Source organism: Amblyraja radiata, chromosome 3 (assembly GCF_010909765.2).
Source record: "Amblyraja radiata isolate CabotCenter1 chromosome 3, sAmbRad1.1.pri, whole genome shotgun sequence".
Taxonomy (NCBI): domain Eukaryota; kingdom Metazoa; phylum Chordata; class Chondrichthyes; order Rajiformes; family Rajidae; genus Amblyraja; species Amblyraja radiata.
The window spans coordinates 65,780,308-65,799,091 of record NC_045958.1 but is presented as its reverse complement, the minus strand read 5'-3'; the positions used below and the strand labels follow the sequence as shown (position 1 = coordinate 65,799,091).

Here is an 18,784-nt window from a genome sequence, read left to right as displayed (position 1 = left end):
GAGTATTGTGTTCAGTTTTGGCACCATGTTATATGAAAGATGTCATCAAACTGGAAAGGGTACAGTGAAGATTTACAAGGATGTTGCCAGGACTAGAGGGCCAGAGCTATTGGGAGAGGTTGATTAGGCTGGGACTATTTCATGGAGCACAGGAGGATGAGGGATGATATAATAAAGGTGTATAAAATCATGATTTGAATAGATCTGGTTGTGTCTTTCGTCCAGAGTAGGTGAATCAAGGAGCAGAGGACATAAGTTTAAGGTGAACGGGAAAAGATTTAATAGGAATCTAAGGGGTATATTTTTCACACAAAGGGTGGTAGGTGTATGGAACAAGCTGCCAGAGGAGGTAGTTGAGGCAGGGACTATCCCAACATTTAAGAAACAGTTAGACAGGTACATGGATAGGACAGGTTTGGAGGGATATGGATCAAACGTGGGCAGGTGGGACTAGTGCAGATGGGACATGCTGGGGCCTGTTTCCACATTGTATCACTCTATGTCTATCTATCTTTCCCTCTCAAACCCATTCTCCTGCTTTCTCCCCATACCTCTGACACCCGTATCAATCAAGAATCTATCAATTTCCTCCTGAAAAATGTCCATTGACTTGGCCTCCACAGCTGTCTGTGGTAATGAATTCCACAGTTCACCACCGACTTAAGAAATTCCTGCTCATCTCCTTCCTAAAGGAATGTCTGTTGATTCTGAGGCTGTGGCCACTGGTCCTAGACTCTCCCACTAGTGGAAACATTCTCTCCACATCCACACAATCCAGGCTTTTACCAGGCTGGGACAGATTGCAACAGCTTCACACCATGTCCCAAAGTTTGTGCCCTGTCCTGCATCACCCAAGGCAGCAGAGACATTATCGGAGAGGGCAAGCACCGTCACAAAGTAGCTCGCAATGGTTTGGGTAACATTCAGGAATGTGTATGCATGTCACATCATGAATATTACTGAAGAAGGGTCTTGACCCGAAATATAATCTATACCTTTTCTCCAGAGATGCTGCCTGACCCGCTGAGTTACTCCAGCACTCTGTGAAACGTCACCTATCTATGTTCTCCACAGATGCTGCCTGACGCACTGAGTTACTCCAGCACTTTGTGTCTATTTTCCCTTCACCCATCTGCCCAAACCCATCCTCCCCCCTCCTTTCCTAAGTTCCTTTCCACCCATAAACCTCTCTCTTCCTTTACATTTCACTCCTCTTTCAAATCTGCTCTACTTATCTACATGCATTTTTCTTCTTAACTTTTTAATCATAGAGTGATGCAGTGTGGAAACAGGCCCTTCAGCCCAACTTGCCCACACCGACCAACATGTCCCGTCTACACTAGTCCCACTCACACGCGTTTTGCCCATATCCATCTAAACCTGCCCTATCCATGTACGTGTCCAAATGTCTCTCAAACATTAGGATAGTCCCAGCCTTAACTACCTCCTCTGGCAGCTCGTTCCATACACCCACCACCCTTTGTGTGAAAAAGCTACTTTTCAGATTCATGTTAATTTCTGAAATATAGGTCATAAATTTGATGCAAAAATGCTCCAAAATAAGGCTCAGAATGCATCAGAGAGCATCTAAAACCCCTGAGCTTCCAGGGCCCTTACACGGGCCCTGGACCGCGGCATCGAGGGACTTCGTGCTTGTGACATTATTTCACATTAAAATGTTTGTAATCCTGTCATGCCACCCCCCGTTTTGAAAAGCTTTGTAAGGGCCTGTGACACCAATATAAATATTGACCAATCTAACTTCAAGTAACCCTTGCTTTCCCTCTCTCTACATCCCTCCCCATCCTAATTCTCAAACTAGTTTGACTGTCGTCCTGATTACATTTTACAAATTCATTTCACTTGCACTTTATGTGAATTGCGACGAATAAAACTGATTGTTGTTGTTGATTGTTGATTGCATACCTTCCCCTAGCTAATAATGAACCATTCTAGATTTTCCTTGATCTTTTGTTTTCACATCTTACCCTTCCAATCTCTCTGTCTCCCTCTCCCCTCTGAAGAAGGGTCTCAACCTGAAACGTCCCCCATTCCTTCTATCCAGAGATGCTGCCTGTCCCACTGAGTTGCTCCAGTATTTTGTGACAATCTTTGGTGTAAATCAGGATCTGCAGTTCCTTCCTATAATACTACAAATGTGTCCTCACCAACGCATTGAACAACCATAACATAACATCCCAACTTGTGTACAATAACCAGCCAATGTGCCAAAAGCCTTCCTAACCATCGTACCTACTTGTGACACCATTTTGAAGGAACTATGTACCTGGACTCCTAGATCCCTCCGCTCTAAAACACTCCCCAGACTCCTGCCATTCACTGTGAGCGTCCTGGCCTGGTTTGACTTCCCAAAATGCAACGTCTGGCACTTATCTGCATAAAACTTAATTACCCATTCCTCAGCCCACTTGACCAAATTATCAAGAACCTGCTGTCATTTTTGATAACCATCTATGAGACCACAAACCTTAGTGTCATCTGCAAACTTACTAATTATGCCTTGTACTTGATCATCCAAATCATTAATATAGTTGAGAAACAGCAATGGTCTCAGTACCGAACCCTGAGGCACACTACTAATCACAGGCCTCCAGTTCAAAAATCAACCTTCCACCTTTACCCTCTGCTACTTCCATGAAGCCTATTTTCTATCCAGTTGGTTTGCTCTCTGTGGATGCCATGCTATGTAACCTTCCAGAGCAGCCTAAAATTCAAAGGGAAAATAATAATAGTACAGGGCTAACCTGTTCTTGGAAGGGTGAATGCCAAGAGTAATAAGTAAAGAGAACACAGGTTGTCAAGGTACATCGAGGGCTGAATAAAGAGAAAAGAAGATGCATATGATGGGTACAGCCAACTGTAGACTTTAGAAATACCATTAGTAAAGATCACAAGGTGGACGTACTGAACAGATCACAGGGCTGCCAACATTGGGTGAGAGTTGGTAGTGAGAAATTGCAAGAGACCAAGCCCGAAGTGGGAGAGTGTGGGAGGGGCGTGTCCCCTCCCATTGGTATGGAGCTTTTGCATTTTTCAGCTTGAAATTGTGCAATCTGGTGCATACTGTAGCGAGTCTTTTAACTTACACTTGAATGCAATATTTATGCTTTAAATTGGATTAGCTATGAATAAGGTTAGGCTAAATTACATTCCTAATTACATTCCACAGTAGAGCCAGACTCTGATCAACAGGTGCAGCCTGTATGATTCATGTATAGAAATTAGATTATAATCAAACACTTGGCCCATGTTGACCAACCTGGGTCTCACTGCACACCTGGTACTACTCCTGACCCTGACTCCAATTGCATACCTTCTCTCATTCCTGACCCTGAGTCCAATCGCACACCTGGCCCCCTATTCTACCCTGAACATAGCTGCTTACCTGCTTAGGTTCCCAGTGCTGAACACCCCTATTGTCCCAGCTTTGACTGCACACCTAGTACTATTCCAGACCTTGACTCTGGATGCACACTTGACCTTGCTCCTAGCCCCTGACAATATATCTGCACTGACAATATATCTGGTCCACACATAAAGCCCCATATCTGACCCCCTGGACTTAACCTATTACGTTAAGCACCTATTAAGTCCATAGGTGTTTATCTAATGCAGTAATCTTTTATGGGGCACTTCACAGACCAAATTTTGTATAACAAAATTTGCTACGTCCATTGGCTTCCTTGTTAGCTAACATGCTAGCTACTTTGTCAAAGAAGTCATCAATTGGTGAACAGAATTTCTTATCCATAAAATTATACTCACTCAGTTGTATAAGTATTCTGTTACCATTTCCTTCATTTTCCAAACAAACTGTCCTGAAATCATTTTCACCCCCAATATTTTCAGTATTTTGCTGTCTTCCTCTCAGCTGGGACTTTTCCGAAATGCAAAGCCCAATAATTATATATTTAAGCAATGTTATTCTATTAAATGTGATCTTGAGAGTATATAATATTTTCTGTGGTATTCATAACACAATGATAAAAGATCTTTGTTTTGATTGCACCTACCAATGCATACATTATTATATTAGAGTTAATATGTACCGAGGGCAAATTTTTGTTCCAATACTCCCCATTCCCAATTACCTTTACATTGAAGTGATTGAAATCCAAGTGAAGTTAAATGGCATCAGAAAAATGAAACAGTGGATGATATTCATTACGTGGTTGGTTGGAGTCAGCATCAGCACAATTACTATATTAAACTTTGAATCTTCAGAAGTCCTGGTTCAAGCTAAAACTAAAGACAAATAATAACCTCCTCACACATTCCTCTGCAAGTATCTCTGTCACTCCTTTAAAATATGCCCCTTCTTTGAACAAGCTCTTAAACATCACATCTGAATCAGTTTCCATCTGATTACACTCCTTGAGGATGTTCATCTACGTGTTCAATTAATAAAACAACGAGATTGGGGATATTTCTATTCAACCTGTCAAAGGAATTTGGGGTGGGGGGGGGGGGGGGGGGTTAGAAATAGTCAGTGAGGTAAACAAACATAATAGTTGAGTGGCAAAGGGTTTAAGAAGGAACTGCGGATTCTGGAAAATCGAAGGTAGACAAAAGTGCTGGAGAAACTCAGCGGGTGCAGCAGCATCTATGGAGCAAAGGAAATAGGCAACGTTCCATCCGGAACCCAAATACACCTAACTTCCATCCGGCACTCAAATACACACTAACTTCCATCCGGCACTCAAATACACCTGGACCATTTCTGACACTTCCCTACCATTTCTTGACCTCACTATCTCCATCGCAGGTGATAGACCTCTGACCGACATCCACTATAAACCTACTGACTCCCATGGCTATCTAGACTACACTTCTTCTCACCCTGCTTCCTGTAAGGACTCAATCCCTTACTCCCAATTCCTCCGTCTACGCCGCATCTGCTCCCAGGATGAGGTGTTCCACACCAGGGCATCGGAAATGTCCTAATTCTTCAGGGAACTGGGGTTCCCCTCCCCTACTATAGATGAGTAAATATGGAAACGTTGCCCATTTCCTTTGCTACATAGATGCTGCTGCACCCGCTGAGTTTCTCCAGCACTTTTGTCTACCATAGTTGAGTGGCAAATGACTACCTTCGCAATATTTAACTGAAGGAAATAATGGGTTATCCGGGCCGTATGTTGTAACAGACAGCCTGACACCTTGCGTGTCATGTTCATATTACATTTAATGGGGTGAGGTTAGGGACTTTTTGAAATTTGATGTATTAAAATCATGTTTTCGTACATTGTAGAAGTATAATTTCAATGTTTTTTGTTTGAAGTATTTTTAAGAGGTAACTTTTTAAGGGGTAACTTTTTCCACACAAAGGGTGGTGGGCGGATGGAACAAGCTGCCAGAGGAGATAGTTGAGGCAGGGACTATCCCAACATTTAAGAAACAGTTAGACTGATACATGGAAAGCACAGGTTTGGAGGGATATGGACCAAAAACAGGTAGTGTAGCTGGGACATGTTGGAGGGGTAGGGGGGGGGGTGGGGGGGGGCACCTTGCGCCAAAGGGCCTGTTTTCACATTGAATCATTCTATGACTACATTATACCTCCACCATGCATGAATGCTTCAAAATGAAGTGGTTGAGTTTCATTGCCATATACTCAAGCATCGAAACATAGAAAATAGGTGCAGGAAGAGCCCATTCGGCCCTTCGAGCTAGCACTGCCATTCAATAGCACTGTAATCTAAAATCCGTATCTCTTTCCTGTTTTTTCCCCATATCCCTTGATTTCGCTAGCCCCAAGCAGAGCCGGCCTTAGGAGGTGCGGGGCACAATTGGGAAGATTTTGCATAGAAATATAAATAAATAATTATAAATGAGTCACGTGTCGTGAGTAATATGACAATTCGGGGGAGAGTTCCTTTCACAGCGTGTGGGTAGTCTAGCCAGGGGTAAAGTTGCGGGGAGGGCAGGAGCGTTGAGAAGGCGGGGGTCGAGTTCATGCCAGCAACTCACTCACTCACCACTGCCGCGGCGCTCCGGGCGCGGAGCTACCGCATTGTGGCCGGGGAGGGAAGCAGCTCACCTACGAGCGGCCTCCATCACCGGACAGCGGAACCGACTGCCATCTCAGTGCCTTCTGCCGGCCCGCTCACCTCTGGCAGTGCTCTCCATCTGAACAGTGAGTGGACCAGCTCAAGAGCAAAGATCATGGGTCAGCGGGTGATGGATAACATCACAGCGGGCGGTGGAGCTTACTCCTGTGTCAGCGCGAACAAGGGATCAATTGAGGTTACTCGCACTGACATATGGAGTAAGCTCCACCGCCCGCTGTCCTGCTATCCATCGCCCGCTGACCCGCTCTTGAGCTGGATGATCCCCGGCCGACCCCCTCCTTCTCAACGCTCCTGCCCTCCCCACAACTTTACCCCTGGACAGACTACCCACACACTCTGAAAGGAACTCCCACCCTCCAGCAGCGCTGTCCTTTTACAGCCGCTTCCCACTTTACAGCCGCTTCCCATCAGCTGCTAGCAATGAGGGATAGTCTTGGTTATCCCTCAGTACAGCAACATTGTTCTTGAGTGTTGCTGTACAGAGGGATAACAAAGTCTATCTTTCTTGGCTAACAACCTAACCTTCGGCCTCAAAGATGCAGGTACATTTTCTAGCAATGTTACAAAATTTTGAGATTTAAAAAAGAAAGTCTGCAATTTATCCCATCAGATAAAGCATAAAAAGAAGATTCATTTGACATCTAATTCATTTTCATATCTTCAGTATTAAAAAAAGTTATGGCCATTTTCATACTCGGGAAATTAGCATCTTGTTCCCTATTGCTTTTCCATTGACTTAACACAAAAGCTGTGCTCGAGGACAGTCAAAAGCCCATAACTTTCTTAAAAATTAAGAGAACTGAATGAAATGTTCAGTTATTGTAGATTGAAGCATTCTGAAACAAATATAAATCATCTTACTTGGATTACCTGAAATTAAAGCATATAATTAGTTAATTACCTAATTGTAGTCACAGATGGAGCAGCAGGACACCAGACGCCTGTGGCAGGGGCTACGGACTGTAACCAACTACCGGAGCACCCCACACTCATCCGCAAGTGCCGGCACCTCCCTAGCTGATGACCTGAACTCCTTTTACGCTCGTTTCAAGATGGGCAACACCACCCCAGGTCTGCCGACTATCGACAATACCGCCAGCGGGCTGGCTACCGAAGCTGAAGGGAGGAATGTGCACACATTCTCGCTGTCCGAGCACGACGTGAGGAGGGCTCTGACACGGGTGAACACAAGGAAAGCTGCAGGCCCCGATGGCATCTCGGGGGCGAGTACTCAAGTCCTGTGCTACGCACCTAGCTCCGGTGCTCACTACAATATTCAACCTCTCCCTGGACAAGTCCGTGGTCCCTGCCTGTTTCAAAACATCCATCATTGTACCGGTACCAAAAAATGCCTCCCCAGCCTGTCTGAATGACTACCGTCCGGTGGCCCTTGCCTCGGTGGTCATGAAATGCTTTGAGAGGCTGGTGAAGAAACACATCTGCGCCTTCCTCCCTCGCAACATGGACCCGTTGCAGTTCGCATACCGTCCGAACAGATCCACGGACGATGCGGTCTCCCAGGTTTTGCACACCGCTCTCCCTCATCTTGACAGCCAGAAGGGGGGCTACGTGAGGATGCTGTTCATAGACTTCAGTTCAGCCTTCAACACGATAGTCCCCAGCAGACTGGCCGGGAAGCTACTGGAATTGGGGCTCAACACTTCCCTGTGTGCCTGGGTCCTGGACTTTCTCACCACCAGGCCCCAGGTTGTCAAGATGGGAGGAAATACATCGAAGTCCCTCACCCTGAGCACAGGATCGCCCCAGGGTTGCGTCCTCAGCCCCCTATTGTACTCCCTGTACACACATGACTGTGTGGCTAGGTTCAGCTCCAACTCAATAATTAAGTTTGCTGATGACACTGTGGTGGTGGGCCTGATCTCAGACAACGATGAGAAGGCCTACCGGGAGGAGGTGGCTGATCTGGCACTCTGGTGTCAGGACAACAGCCTCCTCTTGAACATCAAAAAAATGAAGGAGCTGATCGTGGACTTTAGGAGGGCACATCATCCGAGGACGTACACACCATTGAGGATAAATGGGGATCCTGTGGATAGGATGAGCTGTTTTAAATACCTGGGAGTCCACATCTCTGAGGATATGACATGGACATCACACGCCTCAGCACTCGTGAGTAAGGCAAGGCAGCGCCTTTACCACCTCAGGCAATTGAGGAAATTCAGAGTGTCTCCGAGGATCCTCCAGTGCTTCTACTCAGCGGCTGTGGAAAGCATCTTGTTCGGAAATATTACCACCTGGTTTGGGAATTGCTCTGCCCAGGACAAGAAGGCTCTGCAGAGAGTAGTGCGTTCGGCCGAACGCACTATGGGAACTTCACTCACCCCCCTGCAGGAACTATACATCAGGAGGTGCAACTCCAGGGCCAATAAAATCATGGGAGACCCCTTCCACCCCTGCAACGGGCTGTTCCAGCTGCTACGGTCAGGCAAACGCCTCTGTTGCCATGCTGTGAGAACGGGGAGGTTGAGAAGGAGTTTCTTCCCAGAGGCCATTCGGACTGTAAACTCCTATCTCACCAGGGACTAACTTTATTGAACGTTTTTCCTTCCAATATTTAATATGTAAAAGAATATGTGTGTGTTTATGATTGTGTTTATAGTTTGTTTGGTTGTTTGTTTGTTTGTCTTTTTGCACAATGTCCGCGAGCATTGCCACTTTTCATTTCACTGCACATCTCGTATGTGTATGTGACGAATAAACTTGACTTGACTTGTAGCTAATTACAAAATTGACTGTTGTGACAGAAATAGTAATAAACACCCAGACTGCCTTGAAAATTCAAAAATGTAATATTTTCAAGATCAGAACTTTAATATTATTGTATTATATTCTGTAAATCCATAACAGATAGGTAAATAAATTACAATTTCCAGCAATAGACCAAGTATTTATGCAGAAGATCAGTTGCTACCTGGTACATTGGCATATCATAATCAATAGCATCATCATACTCCTCAACTTTTCAATTTTGGCATTGTAAACTACATGTTTTTGCTCTTCAAACCACGCATGACACGCCTTTCTGCCCACTACTTTCCCATTAAGAATGTCCTGTAGATTAAATTTCTTAAGAAAAAGATAATTAAAAAAAAATAGCCTATCCAAATAACAAACTAATCCCATTCACACAAGAAATCACAATATAACATGATTTATAAATCTCACTGTCATGAATTTATATGCCAGATGGAAGGAATTTAATGTTTAATTCCCATAAATTAATCTAGAAACATCCACTTAAGATAATCAAAATTATTGTTTGCACAATACATGCTAAAACTGTTGTGTATATTTAGTATAAAAATATTGACTATGGATGGACAATAACACAAAAAATAGACGATTTAGATGCTCTTATGACGATTGTCCAACAAAAATGAGCATTTAAATCATCTTGCGAATGGATGTTTCTGGAATGCGATCGATTGGAACGTTGCCTCTGCAGTGAGTTTTAACCCATATCGGCAGGAAAGACACTGCCAGTTCGTATGGGGCCCAAATAACATTTTTGCAACGTAAAATTAGATTAAAGCCATCCCAAGAAGCAAGATTATATGTAAAATATACGACTTACCCTTTGTTTTGTCCTGTTTTTACGATCCGTCACATTGTAGGCGTTGAGGGCGTTCAAAGTCCCATTTTATTTTAATCCAATTATTAAATTGTCTAGCGATAAAAAAAAAAGCCAGGAACGGATGTCCGATCGATTTTTCTTCATCAGCTAGCAGCCCGAGGAAATCCCTCTCCAACAAGCGATACAAACCTACATTTTAATCCCCCCCCTCAAAGGCACCAAAGTTGCACACACAGCCAGTGGCAGAACTGTAGCGCCGCTGAAGGTAGGTTTTGTAACATCGCTACATGTTCGTGTCTTATTTTTGGGTAAAAAATAGCGTCTTCATTGCTGGGAAACACGGTATTTAAAAATATTTAGCGCAAAGAAATTTACTTACCACATTATTTGTACACAAATTCCATTCTTCTTTCTTGGTTTCCTAAGATACTCATAAGATTATGACAATCCATGTTTGAAAAACCCGCCAAGAAACTTGCGCTGCGCATGAGCAGTATGCTGCTGCGCCTGCACAGTACACAGTCCACGCTGCAAAGACAGAATTTCAGCTGCCTTCAGCTCCCCTTGTCATTGACGGCTTGAAGCAGTGCCGATGGCATGTCAGCTGCACGCACTTTCCCGTATTACATGTATGCGCATGAAAGGCACAGAGAATTATGCCTACCTAAGAAATTGATCCCTTAGGTAGGCATAATTCTCCCATGCCTTTATTATTTATATTTAACAATTATCATTATATAATTTTAGTCAGGGTAGGCAGTGCCTTCCTTGCCTACCTTGACGGCACGTGACGGGTCATATTATTATTGCCTTTTATGAGAAAGTTATCTTTCTTGCTTTTTTCTCTGCAAAGTCTTTTAGAATTTTGTCAAAGTTTAAACTCCTGCTAATTTCAGATTCAATGGACATAATTGCCAAACTGTTCAAACGTTCTTTGGAAATGTGGAATTTGGAAATGCAGTAGACCTGTTGTTGCAAGCAAGGAATTCAAGCATTTTCATGGGGTTTTGAATCTCTGGTGGCAGAATTGGCTTTAGTGCCTCCATTTCCTCACAAAGCATGTATCCATCCACATCAGCCAGTTTTGTGGTTTTAACTTGATCTTTTTCCTGTCCCAGCTTGACCTCTGTCAATGCCATTTCCATATCTGCTGCACATTTTCTTATGATGTCCTTGGACAGTTCGTGAAAATTGCACAAGAATCCAAATAAATGTTGATACTTTTTCAGTTGTTCAAACCTTGGCTCAAGTGTTTGCAGTGCTTTATCTACCACTTAATTAAAACATTGCACTCTGAAGGCTGTTTTTGGATCTGGCAAAAGTTCATCTGCAGATTCATAATCAAATAATTTTCTTTTTGTGCATAAGCGCTTACTCCGAGTCTTGAATACGGGCTCAGCATCTAGATCTTTGGCAAGTTCACTAGCGTCAATCAAGGCTTCATCGAAACCTTTTCCCCTGTATGTCTTTAACTAATTACAAAGCTTTTGAAATGAAGAAAGCCCTGTAGCAACATCCTCTGAAGTTCCTTACTCACAAAATTTAATTGAAAGAGTAAGGAGTGCCAGAAAACTAGTGAGACCAGAAACTTGTAATCTCTCATTTGACTAACGATTCAGCATCGCTTTTTACTTGAGCATCATCAGTGTTTTCTGCTAACTCTTCTAGTGCATTACAAACTTCAGCAACTTGCTACCGTACAGCTTTGACACTTTCCATTCTACATTCCCATCGTGTTTCAAAGAGAGGTTTTATAGACAGACCTGTCACATGTTTTCTAAAAACAGTCCATCTTTTAGTAGATGATGCAAAAATGGTATAAATACGCTGCAGAGTTCCGAAGAAAGTAATTGTATCTGGACATGTCTTGGCCATGTCTCCCAAAACCATGACATGCGCATGGTGTAAAGAAAGCTCTTGAATTCTTCAGTAGAAGTCGTGCCTGCACACCTGAGGTGTGTCCCTTCATATTGGCACCATTATCATACCCTTGACCATGGAATTTTAATTTCCCGATTACAGCACCAAGTGGGCATTTGTGGCAGTGCCCTGGGATGGTTCAGGTCCTATCTGGCAGACAGAACCATGCGTGTAAGCCTTGCTGGCTTTGAATCCTCCTCCACTCCCTTGGTATATGGGGTTCCACAGGGCTCAATTTTAGGGCCCCTGCTCTTCTCTTTATACCTACTTCCTCTGGGCTCAATTTTAAGAAGGCATGGCATCTCCTTTCACTTTTATGCAGATGATAGCCAGTTATATATGCCACTCAGGAAAGAAGACGACTATTCTCTAAAATCACTTCTGTCTTGTCTTGAGGACATTAAGTCCTGGATGGCCTTAAACCTTCTGGGACTTAATGAAGAGAAGACAGAGGTGATTTTGTTTGGCCCCAATGGCTGCCGTGAACCTCCCTTTGTTGACTTGGGTCCACTGGCATTGTCTGTAAAGCCAACTGTCTTGAACCTGGGTTTTAGGATGGACGGTGATTTTAAACTAGATAAACAAATAGGCGCGGTGGTTAAGTCCAGCTTCTTTCACCTAAGGAAGCTGGCAAAGGTTAAGCCCATTCTCAAGCGGGAGCATTTTGAAACAGTAATCCATGCCTTTATTACATCTAGGCTGGATTACTGTAACGCACTCTACTCTGGAGTCGCACGAGCTTCATTGGCTCGTCTCCAGCTTGTTCAAAATGCTGCCGCTCGCCTTTTGACTGGAACTCGAAAGAGGGAGCACATTACGCCAATTTTAGCCTCCCTTCACTGGCTCCCAGTGCACTTTCGAGTTCATTTCAAAATTATTTTATTTGTTTTTAAATCGTTGAATGGGCTCGCCCCGCCTTACCTCTCTGAGCTGCTCCACCTATATGCTCCTGCCCGGTGCCTCAGGTCAGCTGATCAGCTGCTCCTTGAGGTACCAAGGTCTAAGCGGAAGCTCAGAGGGGATAGAGCCTTTTCTGTTGCTGCTCCGGCACTCTGGAACACCTTGCCGCTGCACATCAGACAGGCCCCCTCACTGTCCATCTTCAAATCCTCCCTAAAAACACATTTTTATTCTTTGGCTTTCGACACTGGCTGAGGCATTGCTCCTGTTTTTAGTGCTTTTAATGTCTTTTAATTTTTAGTGTGTTTTTTATAGTCCTTCGTTTTACGGTTTTTAATGGTTTTTAATTGTTTGTAATAGCTTTTTGTTCATGAGTTCTCATGTACACCACTTTGTGGCAACTGCAGTTGTTTAAAGTGCTTTATAAATAAAGTTATTATTATTATTATTATTGTCCACGGATATTTTCTTTTTTTTAAATTTATTTTAATTTTTATTAGAAGTACAGTAAGTTACAGTAATACACACCACATATCTATATTACTAAAAGTCTGTTCTTGACCGGTTTTGGCCATCTGTGCTGCGATTTCCGAGAGAATGCCGCCACCTACGGCCGTCATTTTTGGCCACCTTGCTCAGAGCCCCCTTCCGCCGCATGTGTGCCGAGGATTTTTTCCGTTGATTAAAAATGACAGAGATATTAATGTTTTTACAAAATTCCCAATTCTCTCTGCTGCCCCCGCTGGCGGCCGGGGGGAGGGACTATAAAACCAGGAAGTGGTGTGTCACACAGTCTCTTCAAGATGGAGGAAGGCAGAGGGTCACGTTTTTCTGAGCTGTGAATAACACTGAACACATGTTTACTCAAATGTAAGTGCCCTTAGTGGTTCTAAAATGCTTGCAGAATGTGTCTATTGGTTCTAAAATGCTTGCCAAAAAATGTCTATTGGTTCTAAAGCTTGATTGTACACCATCAGCTACAGATCTAATTACCATCGACATTTGCTCCTGATGACTGATATTGGGAGTACTGTCAAGAATTATTGCAAAATACTTAGCAGCCTTGATTCGCAAAATGATTTCCTGCAGAACAGCGGGACCCATTATATTAATAAGCTCATTCTGGATTCTTTTTCCTAAATAATGATCATGTATTTCCTTATTCTGGATTTTTCGCAGATGGTCTTGCATTACTGGATCAAATTTTCCTAGCAAGTCAATAACACCAAGGAAATTTCCATTATGTGGTGTTCCTATGTGTTCCTCAGATCCCCGGAATGGCAAGTTTCTTTCTGCCAGGAATTGTACAGTGGCTACCAGTCGCTCAAAAACTTGATGCCAGCGTTTTGTTTGTGGTCTGATTAGTTTTTCTACCACTTCATCAATAGTTTTTTCAGTAGATAATCGTTGCTGTAGTTCACAGCAACTGAGCATAGCTTGCAAATGCTTTTTGGAGTTCTCATGCTCAGCTAGTCTTGTATGAATGTTTGGCCAGTTATTAAAACCACAACTTGCAAGTGCAATTGCTGCGTTATTATCAAAAAGCTTGCAGAAGTAACAGAAGCTTTTATCAGTTGGTGCAGAGTATATTAGCCATGGACAATCTACAATTTCACAATTTGGCAGTTTTCTTTTGCAGTGAAATTTTGAAAAACGTGATCCACTGTCATTCTTGGGGAAAAATTCTTCTGTAATTGTAGGTGGTCCTTTTTTCACTAAATAGTCCCTGAGGGGGGGGGGGGGGGGGGGGTGGAGCATTCTCCAATGCTGGAGAAAGTCAGCTGGTGTGAAGCCCTGTCCCACTGTGCGAGTTCACCCAAGAGCTCTCCCGAGTTTAAAAAAAAATCAAAACTTGTGATAAGCACGTATAATGAACGTAGCGGGTACATGGAGCTCGGGACGTTTCAATAGACAATAGGTTCAGGAGCAGGCCATTTGGCCCTTCGAGCCAGCATCGCCATTCAATGTGATCATGGCTGATCATCCACAATCCTGCCTTCCTGCCTTCTCCCCATATCCCCTGACTCCGCTATTTTTAAGAGCCCTATCTAGCTCTCTCTTGAAAGCATCCAGAGAACCTGCCTCCACCGCCCTCTGAGGCAGAGAATTTCACAGACTCACCACTCTCTGTGAGAAAAAATGTTTCCTCGTCTCCGTTCTAAATGGCTTACTCCTTATTCTTAAACTGTGGCTCCTGGTTCTGGACTCCCCCAACATCAGGAACATGTTTCCTGACTCTAGCGTGTCCAAGCCCTTAACAATCTTATATGTTTCAATGAGATACCCTCTCATCCTTCTATACTCCAGAGTGTACAAGCCCAGCTGCTCCATTCTCTCAGCAAATGACAGTCCTGCCATTCCTGGAATTAACCTTGTAAACCTCCGCTGCACTCCCTCAATAGCAAGAATGTCCTTCCTCAAATTAGGGCGTCAAAACTGCACACAATAATCCAGGTGCGGTCTCACTAGAACTCTGTACAACTGCAGAAGGACCTCTTTGCTCCTATATTCGGCTCCTCTTGTTATAAAGGCCAACATGCCATTTCTTAGCGCTAACTGCAGGTACTCGGGAAACATGGTAACTCTTGAAGATTTTTCAACATGTTGAAAAATGTTCAGGAGTAAAATATACTCAGGATGTAAAAATTTGATACATTAACACGTAGTCATACCGTAGTAGCTTGTGAGTTTACCGTAGTAGGACCTGGTGTCCTATATCACTATTGTATGTTCATGATGGAAATAAGAATATTCTGTATATTCATTACCTTTGAATTGTAGTTTTATGTAATCCTCCCATAATTTCTGAGTTCCATTTCACAATATCTATCAGACATACAGAATGTTGCAAGGTAATATCTTGCCCAAACTCAGTTGTATCTTTCTATCTCAATAAATATCACAAAATATGCCATTGTTTCAGCCACATTATGACAAAATATAGAATATATGTTATTTGTTATCAGTCACCCCATCCCAGAAACAACAGTACTTAAAGAAGAACATTTGTTTTACTAATTTACGAGCATGTACCATATCCAACAAAATGTTGTGATAATTGCATAAAAGGTATTATTGTCTAAGAAATTTGGTGTGGAATGATAATCCATCTCAGTACTCATTTAGGCAAGTCCCAAGCTATAGATACTTTCCCCCCACCCCCAATCCCCCTCGCCTGATCTTCATTGAACCTACCATTTGACCAATCTTTTACTCAGCTGCTGTAACGTTTCCTTCCTATCAAAATCTCTGTGTAGCATCTCTGTTCCTATCTTCCAATTCCCACTTTGAAATAAAATTCAACTTTCAACTTAAAAATTTCGCAGCAGGATCGCTATATAAATGCAAATATATGGTATTTTATCCAATCATTCCCCCCTCTTACCACCACACAAGAAGCGTAACTTGAATCGTTTGCATTTGGAGAAGTTCGATATGGACCAGGAATGAAAATTAATAGCTATGAATCGATTAACAGCGAGCTATGAGGTTAGATTGAAACACCTGTCAGAGGGCTAAGAAACAATCCTGAGTTGACGGCATATCGTTTTAAGTGAGCATTTTGCAGCGACCTCACCTTATATTCTGGTAAAATATCCTTTCCACGGAAATCTCCTATTTCACTTTGAAATTATATTCATTTATAACCGTTTGTGACATCAGTAACCATCTTAATGTTCATGCATTTAGTACCGGGTATGCTTGAAACAATTTATTGTAATCTTTTTAAAAAGTATCTTTTAAAAAAACGACATCAACCAGGTGTGAAAATTACACTGAATCGAACGATGATTGAAAATGCGTGGGAATCGACTAATCGTGATCCTGCTGCGAAATTTTTAAGTCAAAAGTTGTATTTTATTTGAAAGTGGGAATTTGAAGATAGGGACAGAGATGCTACTTTAAGCTCTTGGGTGAACTCGCACAGTGGGACAGGGCTTGAGGCAGCATCTATGGAGCAAAGGAAATAGCCGGGTCTGAAGAAGGGTTTCGACCCGAAACGTTACATAATTATTCCGGGAATGCCGAGAGAGCTAGAGAGAGATGAGATGGGGAACGGGAGAGAGAGAGCGCGCGAGAGAGAGAGGGAGGGAGAGAGTGAAAGACAGAGAGCGAAAGACAGAGAGGTCGGTAGGTAAATTGAATGACTAACCGGCTGCAGACCAAGAATCTCACCAAGAAGGAGTCCTCAATCATGATGGTGAGTTTTAAGAAATTCTCAATGTGTTATCAATGACATTCCTCGGTAAATGTAATTGTGTTTTGAAGTGGTAATGACGCCGCGTGAATTGTATTCAAAGGAACGCAGCGTTATTAATACTTCTTCAAAACACAATTACATTTACTGAGGAATATAGATCGATGCATTGATGACACATTGTATAACTACTTGTTAACTACTGACTGTTAACAAGTGCTACAGTAGTGGGACTTGTTAGCCATGTAAGTTTTGTAAAAAAAATCTGTATGGCGAAAGTTTTAAAAAAATCTTTATTTAACAAAGCGAATTTGTATTTCCATATGGAAAATTAACGCGGGGCCCCCCTTGGGCGCAGGGCCCAATTTGGAAAAATCGGTCCAATCGGCTTAAGGCCGGCCCTGGCCCCAAGAGCTAAATGTAACTCTCTCTTGAAAACATCCAGTGAATTGGCCTCCACTGCCTTCTGTGGCAGAGAATTCCACAGATTCACAACTCTGCGTGAAGAAAGTTTGTCCTCATCTCAGTCCTAACTGGCCTACCCTTTATTCTTAAACTGTGACCCAGGTTTTGAACTCCCCCAACATCGGGAACATTTTTCCTGCAGTTACAGTGAGTGAAAATCTAGCAGGCAAGCAGGATGCTTTCTCCAACCACCATCATTTGAAAGCCACTCTCTTCCACTGTTTCTACCCGATGCTTGGTACTTACTTCGCCAGCCCAGCAAACACTCGCCAGCCCCGGCTCCATGTCTGCATCTGTCCCCGATGCTGCTTCTGGTTCCATCCCTCCCTCAGCCCCGGCTCTCCAACGCCCATGCAGTGGATATGAGTTTTGAAATTTTCGTTGATCACAGAATTTCTCGCGTTCTGTCGTGAGAAATTCTGTGATCAGCGTAAGAGCGTGAGATTTTGGCCAAATGCGTGAGAGTTGGCAGCCCTGAGATCAGGTCGCATCTGTGGAAAGAAAAGCAGAGTAGGTGGCAGACCCTTCATCAGAATGTATTTCCATCATTTCCTGGAATCAGGGAATCTATGCACATCCAAGTTGTTGAAGTCATGTAAATCAAACTGTGGAGTTAGGCAGGGAAAACAATTTTAATTTTATATATAGATGGCAGAATCTGGAAGAATAGTTGATTATGGGTTAAGGGTATCTTTCTCGAAGGCGGTGCTGGCTCGAAGGGCCGAATGGCCTACTCCGCACCTATTTTCTATGTTGTGAAATTTAGTCCTTTAAGCAACATTCACAAGCTACTGGGTTCTACAAACGATACACAGTTTAAAATACTGATGGGGGGAAGGTGCAAAAAAATATAGCCAATACAAAATCTATCCACTTTTAAAAACTTGCCGATATCTTCCACAACATGTAAACACCACGAAGTCATGTTTTCTCAAATATATCTACAATGTGCACAAACTGAACGTTGCCCCCCTTCTTTTTCTGTTTGGCAGTACTGTTGCAAACGTTTCGGGTGTTCGCTGGAGGAAAAGGTAGAGCCAAAGATCTTATAGCGGTAGAGCGGTGGCGGGAAGGTAGGAGGCGTCTCGGTCTCTGCGAGCGGAGCGCGGGCTCGTGGAGGGACCGCGCATTGTTGGTGTGCGCGCGTGAATCCCGGGCCCTGGCCTTGCAAAGGAAAGCAGTCGCTGCTCGGCTCCTCTAGTATCTTTGCTCGGCACGTCCCCTTGCACGGAGCGCCTTGCAGATACTTGCTTGCAGCTGCATCGCAAGAGGCAAAGAGCCGGTGGCGGTAGCAACGGCAACCAGTCACAGAGGCCCCTGGCTGCATTCGTAAAGGAGGTTTCGGTTTAATCCGATCGTTTCTTTTTCTCTCCCCTTTCCAAACAGGCCATGACTCGGGAATATAAAGCCGGGGAGTTGATTTTCGCTAAGATGAAGGGTTACCCTCACTGGCCTGCTCGGGTGAGTGATGCATGTGGGATGAGGAAGGGAGGGAAATTCAAGTCCAGGCTGATGGCCTGTTTGTTTTTGCAATGTTGCATCGTTCCAAAGCAATCGGGTTTGTTGAAGGATCATTCGGGAGATCATTTGGCCTGTATATACAAGATGCATCTA

At 43.4% G+C, this 18,784-nt stretch overlaps 2 protein-coding genes across 2 annotated transcripts in view; one reads left to right on the top strand and one right to left on the bottom strand.

The window, feature by feature from the left end:
• The window catches only part of LOC116971110 (signal-transducing adaptor protein 1-like), a 108,851-nt gene that overhangs the window by 89,686 nt on the left and 381 nt on the right, over positions 1 to 18,784 (bottom strand). The window lies entirely within an intron of this gene.
• Positions 18,280 to 18,784, top strand: part of psip1 (PC4 and SFRS1 interacting protein 1) — a 45,137-nt gene continuing 44,632 nt past the window's right edge. Inside the window, exons 1-2 of the mRNA XM_033017952.1 lie at positions 18,280 to 18,458; positions 18,557 to 18,631. Coding sequence (XP_032873843.1) covers positions 18,560 to 18,631 — 72 coding nt within the window. The 5' untranslated portion in view covers positions 18,280 to 18,458; positions 18,557 to 18,559. The remainder of the gene's footprint in view (positions 18,459 to 18,556; positions 18,632 to 18,784) is intronic.